Source organism: Lolium rigidum, chromosome 5, assembly GCF_022539505.1.
Source record: "Lolium rigidum isolate FL_2022 chromosome 5, APGP_CSIRO_Lrig_0.1, whole genome shotgun sequence".
Lineage (NCBI taxonomy): Eukaryota > Viridiplantae > Streptophyta > Magnoliopsida > Poales > Poaceae > Lolium > Lolium rigidum.
The window spans coordinates 103241966-103255856 of NC_061512.1; the positions used below are offsets into that span (position 1 = coordinate 103241966).

General features: G+C 46.0%; 1 protein-coding gene across 1 annotated transcript; it reads left to right on the plus strand.

Annotated features, from left to right (window-relative positions):
- The first annotated feature begins 5058 nt into the window (after nt 1–5058).
- On the plus strand, nt 5059–12681 carry LOC124654608 (filament-like plant protein 3). Its single transcript, XM_047193602.1, has 5 exons — nt 5059–5313; nt 6868–7115; nt 8777–9104; nt 9351–11653; nt 11810–12681. Exons 2-5 carry the CDS (start codon nt 6999–7001, stop codon nt 12311–12313), a joined length of 3252 nt encoding a protein of 1083 aa, XP_047049558.1. The 5' UTR covers nt 5059–5313; nt 6868–6998; the 3' UTR covers nt 12314–12681.
- Nucleotides 12682–13891: the final 1210 nt, after the last annotated feature.

Here is a 13891-nt window from a genome sequence, read left to right on the forward strand (position 1 = left end):
CATCTCTTCATCTTCTTCGATCTCATAGAGTTCTTAACTTTCTTGGACAGCTCTGGCCTTCAACGCAAGGTTGTGAGAGGGTCCATCGACACGGTTCATCGCCATGAGCTTCTCTCCTGCCTTGGCCATGTTGTCATTGGCTGCCACATAGGAGACTAGATCATCCGCGTTCAGATCTGCTTGCTTGGTGAGGATTTGCAAGTTGAGTGCAAGGTTGGTGTCCTTTTGTTTGACTGCAATCATGGCAATGACCTTGGACTTTATGAATTCTTCATTCATTTCAAAGCCATCATTGTATTTTTCACATCCAAGGCCCTTGACCTTTACTCGAAGAGCACCAAGCCTTCCATAAGCATCGGCCAAGGATTCTCCTTCTCTAATCATAAACAAAGTTGCCTCCGTCTTTGCTGACTCATAGAGAGCCTTCTGGATCAGATTGGTTCCCTCTTGAAGAACAACAATCCGATCCCAAAGCTCTTTTGCAGAGTCTATATCATTGACTTGATCGAGGAGCTTGCGATTGATGCCACTTCTGATCTTGTCACATGCAAAGGCATTGAGTTGGCGGTTGTAGAACTCGGTGGAGGTTAGCCTGATGGGATCTTGTGGCTTCCGGTATCCATCCACAATGATCTCCCACATCTCCACACTGCAGCTGCGAATATGGGACTCCATAGAGGATTTCCAAAAGGAAAAGTGAGTTCCATAAAAATGGGGAATATTCCCACTATGGTTTATATGAGGCATTGGTGAAGTGTTTCTAGGATAGTCATGATTGACTTCATGGAAAGTTTCCGGAGGGACCAAAGCCCCACCAGAAGCCCCACTAGTCAGGTTTTAAGCATGGCACTCATTTGTGCCATTTGGCTTTGGACTTCATCCTCCTTCTTCTTTCTCTCAGCCTCATATGCTAAGAATCTGGATTTCATCTCCTTAACCGAAAGGTTAGAATCTTTGTCCAGACCCTCGAATAGTTTATCCATCTCACTCTTAAGGATGTAAGGCACTTAAAAAGAGTCCAGGCTCTGATACCAATTGAAAGTTCAGAGATGGTAAACCTAGAGGGGGTGAATAGGTTTCTACAAATTTTAATTCTTTCCTTGCAATGGTAGGCTTTGCGGAAGATAAAGATGAGCCTAATGCAAACTAGGTGAAGCACCCTATATGATGATATAAGTAACTCGAGCGCGAAGGCTCTCACATGCAGTTATATCACAAGTAAAGAGTTCGGTTAGGGATAACCGATAGCACGCGGAGGCGAAGGTTTATTCCTGTGTTCCCTTCCTTTGCAAGAAGGTACATCACGTTTGGAGAGGTGGGGGTCCCACAAAGGATTCCCCAACGCCACGAAGGCTCACCTTCTTCTCCGGAGCCTATCCCACAAAGGAATAGCTCACTCACTTGTGGTAGACTTTGAGGCAGCCTCCAAACCATCACAATCTTGTCAGGACCAAATTCACAGCCCGGATGCTTCCGGACTACTCTTGCCCAACTAAGGTTTCCAAGGAACCCTAGAGAGAAAGTATCTCGATGAATACAAGGAGGAACAAGATTTGGCTCGGTGGAACTATATATCAAGACCTCCTCTATGTTTTCCCCGGAGGATTCGAGTTTGGGTGGAGGGGGAGGGAGATCTGAGACTTTTGGTGTTTCTATCAATGGAGTATGAGAGAGAGAGCTCAAGAACAGTTTGTAGTGTAGTGCCTGAGTGTTCTGAGCTAGGTGAAGGGGTATTTATATGGTCCCACGAAATCCAACCGTTGTGACTTGTCCAGCTCAGCGAACCGTCGAGGAGGCCGCTCAACCGGGCCAGGGGCCGGGCCATCCGGTCCAGAGGCCGGTTCGGCCGGGCCAGGGGCCGGACCATCCGGTCCAAACCGGACCGTGCGCCGGGCCAGATCCGAGCGGAGGGAAAATGTTTCTGGACTCGCCAGGGCCAGTCGGTCCCAGGGCCGGTCCAACAGACCACATACCGATCTTTGGCAGAAAACCTGTTGCTTCATTTTTGTCGAAGTGGGGGGGTCTCCCTTTAACTTCTTGTTCCATTGATACACCATTATGCCTGTTTGGCTAATACCTGAGAATAATCTTATATGCATGTATTAGTCCGAATACTCTAGCAACGGTGTCATTGTTACCAAAATAATGGATAAAGGTAAAATACCCTTACACGCCTGGCCACCTCCAAGCCACCGAGGACAAACCAATTGGTGACGAAGAGGCGTCGAGCTCCAACGGTCGATTCGAAGATGGGCCTCCGCATCGGAGGTAGTAGACATACCGCCCTGCCGGCGGAAGATCGCAGCGGCTAGGATGCCGCTTGCGTGGTTGAGCTCATCATCGTAGCACCACGTAGGCAACAACGAGAACGATCCTAAGGAGGTCGCAACTCCGTCGCCACCTCTCCCTTCGCCTCCACGACAAGATAGAGAAGAAATAGAACTTTGGAGATCCACCACTCGAGACAACACTCACCTACGATCTTGGATCTCATCACTGGAGCGAAGAGCGGCCGCCTGCTCCCGCACTCCCCCTCGCCACCAAGGCCGACCGAGAGTAGAAGAGCAGCCAAACTTCCATGTCTTGGCTTCCAGGCACACAGCTGAGATCCACCGCCAAGAGCTTATTAAAGAAGATGGTGTCGTTCTTCCTCATGCTCAGCTTTGACCTGAGAAGCCGAAACAGAAGTAGCATCAACCGTACGATGTCGAGGATCTTGCGGAGATCCAGAGCTCCATCTCCACTACAGGGAATATGCCCAAAATGTGGCATCGGCCGAAAACCAGGAAGACAACACCTATATTTACACCAAAACTACTCCGACGCCTATCCAAGACCAAATTTGGTCATCTAATCCGACGAAGCGGCCATCGGAGGCCCGATCAACTACATGCGCCTCTCAAAGGTACTGTAGACGAGGGAGAGTGATGGGGGAAGAAAGTGAACCAGAGCCCCCATACAACATGATTTGTGTACAAACTAATTTGAAATACTCCCTCTGATTCACATCACTCAACATGTGCAGGAGGTGCATCATCCCACATGAGGATGTCGCCAACTACATCCGTCAGATGGAGGTGGTCGTCAAGCCGGTGGTTCTGCATCTCCAGCAGCTTGTCGACGAGATGGAGGCAAAGCCTTCCGTCGGGCGTGCTCTGAGGACTGGCCACCGCCCCGTGGAGGATGAGACTCATCGCTTCTAAGTGCAGATCAGGGCCTCCGACCTCCTCGCGTTGCAAGTCCCTCCTAGGATGAAGCCGACCCTGGTGAGGAGCCTGCAGGTAGAGAACGCAGTGGTGACCTGCCGCTGGAGTGTAACAGCTTGGTCGAGGGCGAGCTCTTCTTCTTCAAAGGTGGAGGGACTTAGCGAGGAAGATCAACCTCTAGATTAGCGACGTCATCGTCTTCAAGTACACCAACAATAAGAAGGGCTTCAAGATCAAGCTCTTCAGGGCTATCACCATCACCTAGGAGCACATCACATGTGCATAGCTTGGGGAGCCGATCTATTACTGATGAAGATGTTGTCTTATGGCATGGTATTATGTATAGTTGTCATTACTACTACTAGTGTTATAATATCAAGAACCTCTATTTTTGTGAGCTCGATGTGAAGAACCAGTCAATTCAACGGGCTGCCATTTCGGTCCACTGCATGCTCCACGGCCTACCAAACGGAGATGTTGGCTTAGCTCTCGTATTCGACCGACCAAGCCCACTTAGCATTGTTCAACCCATACGCCAAAGACATGAGCCTACCAAATGCGCCCTAAGAGTTTTTACAAATGTGGCGCTTCCGGTGCAGGATGTGACATGCCTTGAGCGCAACCAGATTGATCATGAGGCCTATGCCTTGAAGGAAGGACCAAGGAGACCGTCTAGGCTAGATTTTTGTGTGCCCCTAGCAGGTTTCTAGCTTCGGTCTCCTTTTTGTAAAATCTGATTTCCTTTGAGATCCCCATGTAAATTACTTACTTTCCAATCTAATCGGCTGGTAGAGCGCCAGCCTTAAACCCTAAAAAAGGTAAATTTTGAAACACGTCTCATGGAATAATACCCATGTTAATGAAAGAGTTTATGGACTACTTGGTTCACAAGATACTAGATAAAAAACATGATCAAGAAAAACGTAGAATATTATGCCACCATGCCTTATTGATTTCCACTAGAACTAAAAACACATAGATATGTACTAAAAGCTTTTCTCAATTGAACACATCAAAATATCCATGAGGTTTGAATAGCAATTTATCTTTGCAATTGCATGCAAAGTAGATTATAGAGAAGATCCATACGATACGAACCAAGCAAGGTTCACGGGAAATTCCTAGGGAATGAATTCGTGGGGGCCTCTTTGGATTGAAGGGTTTTCATAGAAATTTTGGAATATTCCATTACATGTTTTTTTTCTTAAGTCCTTTGGATCAAATGAAATGCCACTTGAAAAATTCATATGTATTGCATTCCTATACCTCAATCTCTAAATTGATGCAAGTATACAATATAGACAAGATGAAATATGTTTGGGAGCTCAAATCCTAGATGGAGGCAGGCCCTCTTCCCTCGAATTCATGTGAATTGTGCAGCTATTTCCATTAGATTACATCGAGGGCCTGGCAAAGCATCGAGTGTTGTTCTTTTCAGAAAACAAAAATCACATGATGCGCTGGTTTCAGCCTCTCGATACAGTGCAGGCTGCACTCACACAGCCACAAGATACCGTAATTCGTGGCCGTACGAGCATGGGTATATTTTCATTCAAGCGTCCCATCACCGTGACCGCGTGAGTTCCGAGAAAACAAATCGTGGCCATCTGCGCATGCCGCCCGTTGTGTACCCCGTACCCTCTGCGCGGCAGGGCCCGTCGTCTCTGGGTGCCGGTCGGCGAGGCCGCTGGGAGCTGAGCTGGACCCCGTCGCCGGCACACGAACCGAGAACCGGAGCAAAAGGCGGGGGCAAGACGCGAACCGCGCGTCGTCAGGTGCGCGTACGACAACGCAACCCCAACCTCCGCACGCGCTCCCCGGCCCGGGAGAATCGAAATCGAGATCACGGCAAGCTAAACTAAGCTGAAATACGCAGGCTAAGCCAAGAACCCTAATCCGTTGCGGTAGTCAAGCAGCCCGTCACTCAACGGCAAACCACACCACCTACTAGCCTACTACTACTACTACCGTCCATCCAGTGGTTGCATCAACAAAGGCACTAGTATCAATGCACTGACGAACGCTACTGCTACTTCAAGGCAGAGGGAGAGGGGAGCCTCTGCCTGGGCGGGAAGGGAGCAGCGCCGGCCGAGCGCCATTGACGCGGGTGAGTGCACCTCGGATCCTCGCTTGCTGCTTCCCTGCATTTATTTATCTCAGTTGATTGATGAGGGGAAGGAAAGAGCGGCCTTGGATTCTTGCTGCGAGCATTTATTTCTTCCTCCGATGCGCTGAACAGCCCAGACCCCAGAGCTTGGGGCTTCACTCCTCCTTGGCTTGGGAACTGGAAAGTACTGGTATAGTATAGGACCATCGGCGCATCTCACATGGCCAAAGCTGACTGACGAGGCGGTGCTGGTGGTGGCCAAGCTGTTTGCTGCAGGAGCAGTGCCGCCGCCCATGGCCACCTCCTCTCCAGCTCCCTTTTTCCCCACTCCGCTTTTCGTTTTCGGCTCGTATTCTTCTTCTTGCGTGCCTGTCTCGCTGCTCCGATCTGTCTGTGCGAGTGCGTGAGCGTGAGCGTGAGCTGGGCGGCCTCACCGACACTTCTCGCTTTCCGTTCCTAGCCTAGCCTGCACACCCATCCCATCCCGAATCCTTCCAGAGAGAGAAAAACAGGCAAGAGAGAGAGCGCAAAATTATTTTTTGAAGGAAGGGGAAAACAGTGGAGCATTGTTCTCTCGTGTTCACGGAGTTCTTGCTATCGATGCGGAGGCATTCCTCCGTGTAATGCTTAAATCTCACCCCAGGTATTAATGCAGCCCATCCCCTCATGCCTTCCTGCACCGGAACCCTCCTCGTTCTTGGTTTCCCCCATCAAATCTCTCTGTCTGCCTGCTCTGCTTATTTTTCTGCTCCCCCCTCCGCTTCGCCGGGACTGGTCCCTTGAAGTTAGGTCTAGATTTGGGGTTTAGCTGATTGGCGAGGAGGGATTGTGCGGGCGTCAGGAGCTGATTTAGGGGTTGCGTGCTTCCGGCGCCGCTTGTTCTTGCCCAGTGATTTTGGTTTCCCTGGTTGGTTCAAGAAAAAAATTGATATTTACTTCTGGTAGGTCTCTATTCTATCTTGGGGAGTTGGGAGTAGTCGGTGGCTACAACTTTCGCAGCGAGGCAATCCTTACCAAACTGTATGCAACTTTTTTTGGGCACTATTTTGCTTTGCTTGCATCTTCTTCTGTTGGTGTAAAAGGCAGAAGAGCGTTGAGCTAGTTCAGGAGGGAGGACTTTGACTGGATTTTATGCCAGTAATTTCATTGACCGGTGCTGTTCTCCATTCTGCAAGTAATTTCTGGATAGGGCAGTAGTACTGTGTTCTTTTGGATGTTCTTGCTCGAAATTTCTGGATATAGCATAGTTTAACTTTTTGGGTGGTAAATTTTGGTCTTGCACGCTCTTGAGCTTTGCCAAAATAAAATTGGGGATTGCTGGGTATTGCTGGAATCCAACCAGTTCCTGGTTATTTCCTTTTTTTTTCCAATAAAGTCATGGTTGTTTTCTAGTCGTTGATAAATTGCTCTTCTGAATTGGAATGGCAATATTCTTTCCTTTTTAATATAGGTAGGATGATGCTCTGCGAGTTGCATCATTTCCCCCTGCTATTGGTATCATTCCCGAGTGATAACTAATACTTGCGATTTTCTACTGCCTGTTGTTTGACGCAGATCGGTGACCTTTAGCTCAACACGTCGAGGAGATCTCTCTGTGTCGCTTCTCGCAACAATGTTGATAGATGAAACCTGCATACCGTGCTAGCCGACAAAGGAGAACCACATTGTGATCTTCCGAACAGTTGATGGTTATGGACCGCGCCAGTTGGCTCTGGAGGCGCAAGTCATCGGATAATAGTCCTGGGGCAAGCGAGAGCTCTGTGCCCGTGTCATCGCAGTCTGGACGCGGCCGCGGTGATCAGGTTCTAACCCCATTCCTTAATTGTGCATCCTGGAAATATTTTGACCTCAGTAGGACAATTTTGCTGCAGCAGTTGTAAGTTCTTATCGTAGTTGTTTTCTAACTGTACCGTTATTTTCAGTCTTTCAACAATGAATTGTACTAGAAAAGAAATTCAGAACTCGTATGTTAGGTGCGCTTGGAAAAACCTTGTATGTTTTAAATGGAACATAAGTATCACTTTAAGGCTTTTAGCATTTATAGGCAAGATGTCATTTTCGCTGCCTTGGACTGATTGATAAAGCATGCAAAACTCACAGTCTGACCTGATTCACGTAGTGCACAAGGGTTCAGATGCTAATGTTTAAATCTTGTGATTGGTAAAGGGCAGTGGGTCACCTGTCGACTCTCATGCTAATAAGATTACTTCCAGGTGTATAGAATTTACATGTTGAATTGTTTAGCTAGAACTATGGGACTATGTTGAGTGGGGCTCTTTGTCTACTAGCAAAATACTCGTGCTTTGCTATGGATAAAATACCCAAAGCTCAATATCCATACATTTCTGCTCTACTTTTTTAAAACTATACAGGTGGATGAGCTTTGTTCTGTTTGACTTAGTTAGTTTGTTAGTTTTTGTCGGTTGAAAAGGGATGTGAGAGGTGTGGATGAACCATCACAGTCACCAACTCCCATTCAAAGAGTAGTAAAGATTCACAAGAGGATTCCAAATATTTTATTAGGTTTTTATACTTTTTCTTGAGATCGGTTTTTATACTATTGGTAGTTCTTGTGTCATGCAACTTATAAGGAAATATCTGTAGACATGAAAATTTAGGTTTAGGAGATACCAGTGAATTATTATGGCAGTATTTGTTCTTCGAGATGCCATTTATTCTTATTTTTAGGTTTGACTCTGTAGTCAGTTCAGGATACAAGTGTATTTCCTAATGGCTCAATATTAGCAGTACTTCACAAAATAACCTACTTAATTCCCAGAGCTCTCAGCAACTATAGGGCATAGGCTACTCTGAGTGATTGGCAAACAGAGGCAATAGAAAGCCTGAATAACATAGGTTATTTGTTTTCTAAATGGTTCTGGTGGTCAGAAGGGCTTGATGCATCATGTGAATACATGATGCATCAAATTCTATAATAGATCAGGTCTTTCACAGATTTATGATGTGGTTAATTCATACAAACTTGAGCTCTGTTGTTGCTCTAAAATAGTAATGCTCGGTACTCAGTGCTTGGTACTTAACATCAGCCTTGTTGGAGTTAAATCAGTTCATGTTCGACTTCTAGCCCATGCTTGGTACTTAACATCAGCCTTGTTGGAGTTAAATCAGTTCATGTTTGACTTCTACACCACGGTAGTTGGTTGGCCCTTGTTTAGTTGATTTTGCTTTTGAAATTTATGCTTCACTTAAAGTTCGGTGGTATTAAGATCTGCAACAGTACATGTGTATGTCCTTTTGTGATTAACTTGACATCTTTACCCTTTCATTGCAATGAAGGTAATTTAGTTCAGTAGCTAAGAGTACCTTTCTAAATGCAATATGTATTTAGATGGCATGTGTTGCTAACTCTGGACACTACTTGTATATTTCAAGAAATATTTTGTTTTTACGAGAAAAGATGATTTTACTCAAAGTAATTAAATTACTGCTCATGCTTAACCAGGAGGCTTTGAGGCCTGTCTCAAACAATGCTTCCGCACATCATGGCCAATCACCCGGAGTCTCTTCAAGGATTAGGCATGATGACAGCCAAGAAACTGGAGTACCAAAATCCTTGAATGAGAAACTAGCATCAAGAGTTGATTTAAATGATTTTTCTCCACAGCATGGCCAGTCAATAGAATCATACACATCCTCAAATGTCAGAGATGAAGAGAACAAGGAAACCGTGAAGAGTTTAAATGAGAAACTTGCTGCTGCACTTTTGACTATCAGTGATAAAGAGGATCTGGTTAAGCAGCATGCTAAAGTCACAGAAGAGGCTGTTGCAGGTAATCTTTTCTCCTTTTTGGAACATTATCAATAATTTTTTGTAAGGGAAGTGAATTATTCCCTCGTCTGTTCATTTTGCTATTTTTGTGCCATTTGATTATTCCATACAATAATTTTAAAAGTTATTTTGTTAATATACTGTATTTCTTACTGTAAGCGAGAAAATAAATTGATGCACTTAGCTTTATTATTCAATGTTGCAACTCGCAATATTCATAACAATGTCTTTGATAACTTTTATGTAGGTTGGGAACAAGCTGAAGTTGAAGCTACTGCCATCAAAAAGCTGCTTGAAGCTGCTTCCCAGAGGAATGTTTATCTAGAGAGTCAAGTAAACCACCTAGATAAGGCTCTCAAGGAATGTGTCAGGCAGCTGCGCCTGGCACGGGAAGAACAAGAGGAGAAAATACGGGATGCACTTACCAAGACATCTCTGGAGTTGGAGTCTGAGAACTCTAAGCTCCGGAACCATATTGCTGAGCTGAAGAAGCAGCTGGAAGCAACCAAATCAGAAGCCTCCTTGTCTGTACAGCCAGATCTATACGAAAAGCTTCAGACAATGGAGAAAGAGAACTTGGATCTCAAGGCCAAGCTCCTTGTACAGTCCAAGGATCTGAAGATACTCTCATTGGAAAAAGACTTGAGCAATCAAGCAGCAGAGACAGCTAGCAAACAGCACTTGGAAAGTGCAAAAAAGATTGCCAGGGTTGAGGCTGAATGCCGAAGGTTATATCATCTCACACAGAAAACAGCACTGGTCAATGATTGTAGACCTCTGCCAAGCAATGCATGTGTGGAATCACTAACTGATAGCCACTCTGACAGTGCAGAACGTATGGTTGCTGTTGACAGCGAGTTGCGAAATTCTGACTCATGGGCATCTGCTCTGATTTCCGAGCTTGATCAGTTCAGGAATGGGAAGGCTAGTGCAAGAAATACTACGAATAATCCTGTTGAGATCGACCTAATGGATGATTTCCTCGAGATGGAAAGGTTAGCTGCAGTGCATGAATCAGACCAGACAAGCTCTACCTTTGATATGGAGACAGATTCCGATAAGGCTGTGACGAGAAACAACTCCTTTAAAATAGAAAATGAAGAATTGCGGAATCATGTGGCAGATTTGCATTCAAAGGTTGAAATAGTTGAAAGCGAGAAGACGGAGCTTGAGATGGCCTTAATAGATGCTAGAAATCAGCTTGACATCTCCTGTGATGCACTGGTGGCAGCAAGGAACAGGCTTGTTGAAATGCAAATGCAGTTGGATTCGGCAAATGACTCAAAATATATTGCTCTGGGAGATGTGGACCGATTGGAAGAAGAGAAGAAGGCTTTGGAGTCTCAGCTGGAGTCCAAATCTGTAGAAGCTGAGGAGCTACATGCGGTTGTCGCTTCATTGGGAGAAAATGTGGAAAAGAAGGAATCTGAGACACAATTAGAATTGGTGTCAGCAGAGGCTGCACAACTTCGGGTGACACTGGCATCATTGCAAAAGAGGATTGAAACCGAGAAGGCTCTTTCTGTGCAGTACAAAGCAAAATTAGATGCTGCATGCAATGTTAAAGAATCATTGGAGATACAGCTGTATTCAGCAAATGCTGAAGTACAGAAACTGTGTGACGTAGTCGTAGCATTAGAGAAGGACATCGAAAAAGAGAAGGTACTGCACGAAGAACTCACAACACAATTGGCGGGGAAGATTGAAGCAGCTGTCGAGGCTGTTAAAAAACCATTGGAGGCACAGCTGTGTTCAGCAAACACTGAAGTAGAGAAACTGCGTGGCATTGTCGAAGCATTAGAGACTGAGATAGAAAAGGAGAAGACACAGCATGAAGAACTGACAGCACAGTTAGAGATGAAGATTGAAGCACAGAGAACTCATTCTGAGGTTGTTAAGGAATCATTTGAGGCACAGTTATGTTCAGCAAATAGTGAAGTAGCGAAGCTATGTGACATTGTCAAAGCACTAGAAAGCGAGTTGGAAAAGGTGAAGGCATTACATGAAGCAGAGAAATCTCATTCTGTGGAGTCTATTAAAGAATCACTGGAGGCAGAGCTCCAGTTAGTCAACTCTGAAGTTGTGAAACTGCGTGATATGGTGACTGCGCTTGAGCATGATGTAGTAAAGGAAAAGGAGTTTTCTGAAGAGCTACAGATGCAGCTAGAAGCTCTAGAGGCCATAAAAAGGGTGTTGGAGTCGGAGGTTGAATCTGCGCAACGGGATGCCCAAACGCTTAATGAGAAGGTGGAGTTGTTCCAAGTGAAACTGAAGCAACAGATAACTTCAGCAGCGGAGCTCACTGCCAAGGAAGAGGCTGTACAGTCAGAGAGAATGTCAATGGAGCATCAACTTGAAGCATCAAAGGTCAATGTTGTAAAACTGACAAACATGGTGAGCTTGCTCCAAGGGGAGATTGTGCAGGAGAGGTTGCTGTCAGAGGATTATGAACAGAAATGCCGAAAGCTGGAGGCTCAGTTGTCAAGGGATATTCGAGACGCGAAGCTCTGGAGGCTTGTGAACTCAAATGGAGATCTGAAGACCAAACAGGTAAATTTCTCTGTACACTTAATCTGGCTGCTTTGTCCCCAAACCCAACACACCATTATGAAGCTGTAGTTTGTCATCGAATAGATGAGGACAACTGACGTTATTGCAGCTCAAAGATTGTACCTGTTAAAACATGAATCATGGTCTTTTGTATAGGAGAAGGAGCTTGCTAACGCAGCTGGGAAGCTTGTGGAGTGCCAGAAGACCATCGCTTCTCTTGGACGTCAACTGAAATCACTAACGGAACTTGACAACGTGGTGCTGGAGCCTGAACTACTGCTGGAATCCAGGGACGGACCACTAGATTTCAGAACCACTGATCCTGACCACCTTCAAAAAAGAAACACTGGTGCTGACTTTGCGGTCTTCGATGACGAGCTATATGATCCTAACCACCTTCCGAAAAGGAACACTGGTGCCGACTTTACGGTCTTCGATGACGAGCTATATGATTCTAACCACCTTCAGAAAAGGAACACTGGTTCTGACTTTGCGGTCTTCGCCGACGAGCTATATGATCTTGACCTTCCGAATGGCGGTGTGACCTGCTTTTCACCACTCCCATCGATTCGACCCGCATCTCCCCCTCCCTCGGAAATGTCGGTCTTTGCAGGAGGGCTGTCGTCGCTTAGTAGCTACAGGACCAAGAGAAGAAAGTAAGAGCTGAAGGAATATTAGATTATCAAGATTGTCACTAACAGTTCATGGACAACTCTCATCCGAGCAAGACAAGAAAGCAGAGATTGTCTGGATTGCGCTGCTAACAGTTCGTTGATGCTATCATCTGTAGAGGTTGTAGATCAGTGTACATTTACAGAAGCTAATTGTTAGATCTGTGTACTGAAATTCCATATTAGCAAGCTCCGTTTTTTTACAGCCTGCTTGATGAAGTCTTTACTGTATGGGTGGTTAGCTGTTTGCTTCAATATGTAAACTCGGTATCAGCGTGAGAGTACAGATATACTAATGGTTTGGTAAATTTGGACTAAAGCTGACACTTATTATGGATCAGAGGGAGTATGTTTTTATAGAAATGTTTGAATTCGTCGTACAGGTCTGCCCTCGTCTTTCCCTAATTAAGAAGAAACTAATTGCAGTGCAGAGCTCCGGCTTTTTGAGGTTGTCGGGGATAACAGTTAGCCATGTTTCGAGACGCACAAATTTAACTCCTCTGTGTACAAGTTGAATCTTTTTCACGCTTCAGACAAAACCTTTGCTTGCGACAGGATCTTCTCCAAATGTGGGCCCACATGGCATTCTCTCCCGCATGTCACAAAAGACAGCTAGTGTGGAGCCTACTGCTGCTCACAATAAATAAAAATAAAAGGCGTCACTGTTTACTGGGGGCCATGCTTAAATGGTGCACAAGGACAACTAGATATCACCGTACCTACACTGATATTTTTAGTCTATTCAAATTTTACTTTACGTTCGTTCTCATGTGCAATCTTCATCTCATTTCCCCCTGCAATCATGAACATCATGGATATTTGTTGCGGATTCATTTTAAGTTGATTAATTTTGCTGGAAGGTTTGTGGTTGAAGTTCATGGATAATTGGCTGGCATCTTTGCCTTTTTATGAGAGAAAAGATTTGCCAATTTTAATTAATTAAGAGGAAGAGATTTGACAAATTATTAGTGAAAGCCCACAGGAAAACCGTTAAAAGCAGCCCAAGCAGGTAGTCATGGAGCATAAGGCACCATCGCCTGGCATGGCTACCAGCACAAAACCTGTCGGGATAAGAGCATCTCCACCGACGCTCTCCATAGCGGCCCCGATAGCGTTTTGGGGGTCGGTGGCTAAAATGGACTCACACCGACGCACTCTAAAAAGCGCTGGCTAGTTTTCGAGCCTAATAAAAGCGTCGGCAACCCCATGCCGGCTCCTTCGCAAAGGGCACGAATCGGGCGCGCTGGCGCGTTTTGCGATGGGGCCGCGCTGTCAGTGACGCCATGGCGCTGCGCAGGATATTTCCCGCCACAACATCGCGCGGGAAACTCTCCCGCCACGACGCCACGCGGGAGGTTTCCCGCCTCGCCGCAGGTCTATATTAACCCTTCCTTTCCCGCCTCTCACTTCAGTTGTGCAAAAATCTAAACCCACAATGTAAGATGCATGGAAGGAGGCGGCGCTAGCAGCGACCGTAGATGCATTTGTCGCGGACGAGCGGCAGCAGCAAGAGGCGGAGTGGAGGCAGCGGGAGGCGGTGCGGTGGCAGCGGGCTATCGAGTCACGG

Coding starts and splice junctions, on each gene's coding strand:
- LOC124654608 (XM_047193602.1), top strand. CDS start 6,999: ATGGTTATGGACCGCGCCAGTTGGCTCTGGAGGCGCAAGTCATCGGAT. Junction 7,116..8,776: donor GACGCGGCCGCGGTGATCAG/GTTCTAACCCCA, acceptor ATGCTTAACCAG/GAGGCTTTGAGGCCTGTCTC. Junction 11,654..11,809: donor GAGATCTGAAGACCAAACAG/GTAAATTTCTCT, acceptor TCTTTTGTATAG/GAGAAGGAGCTTGCTAACGC.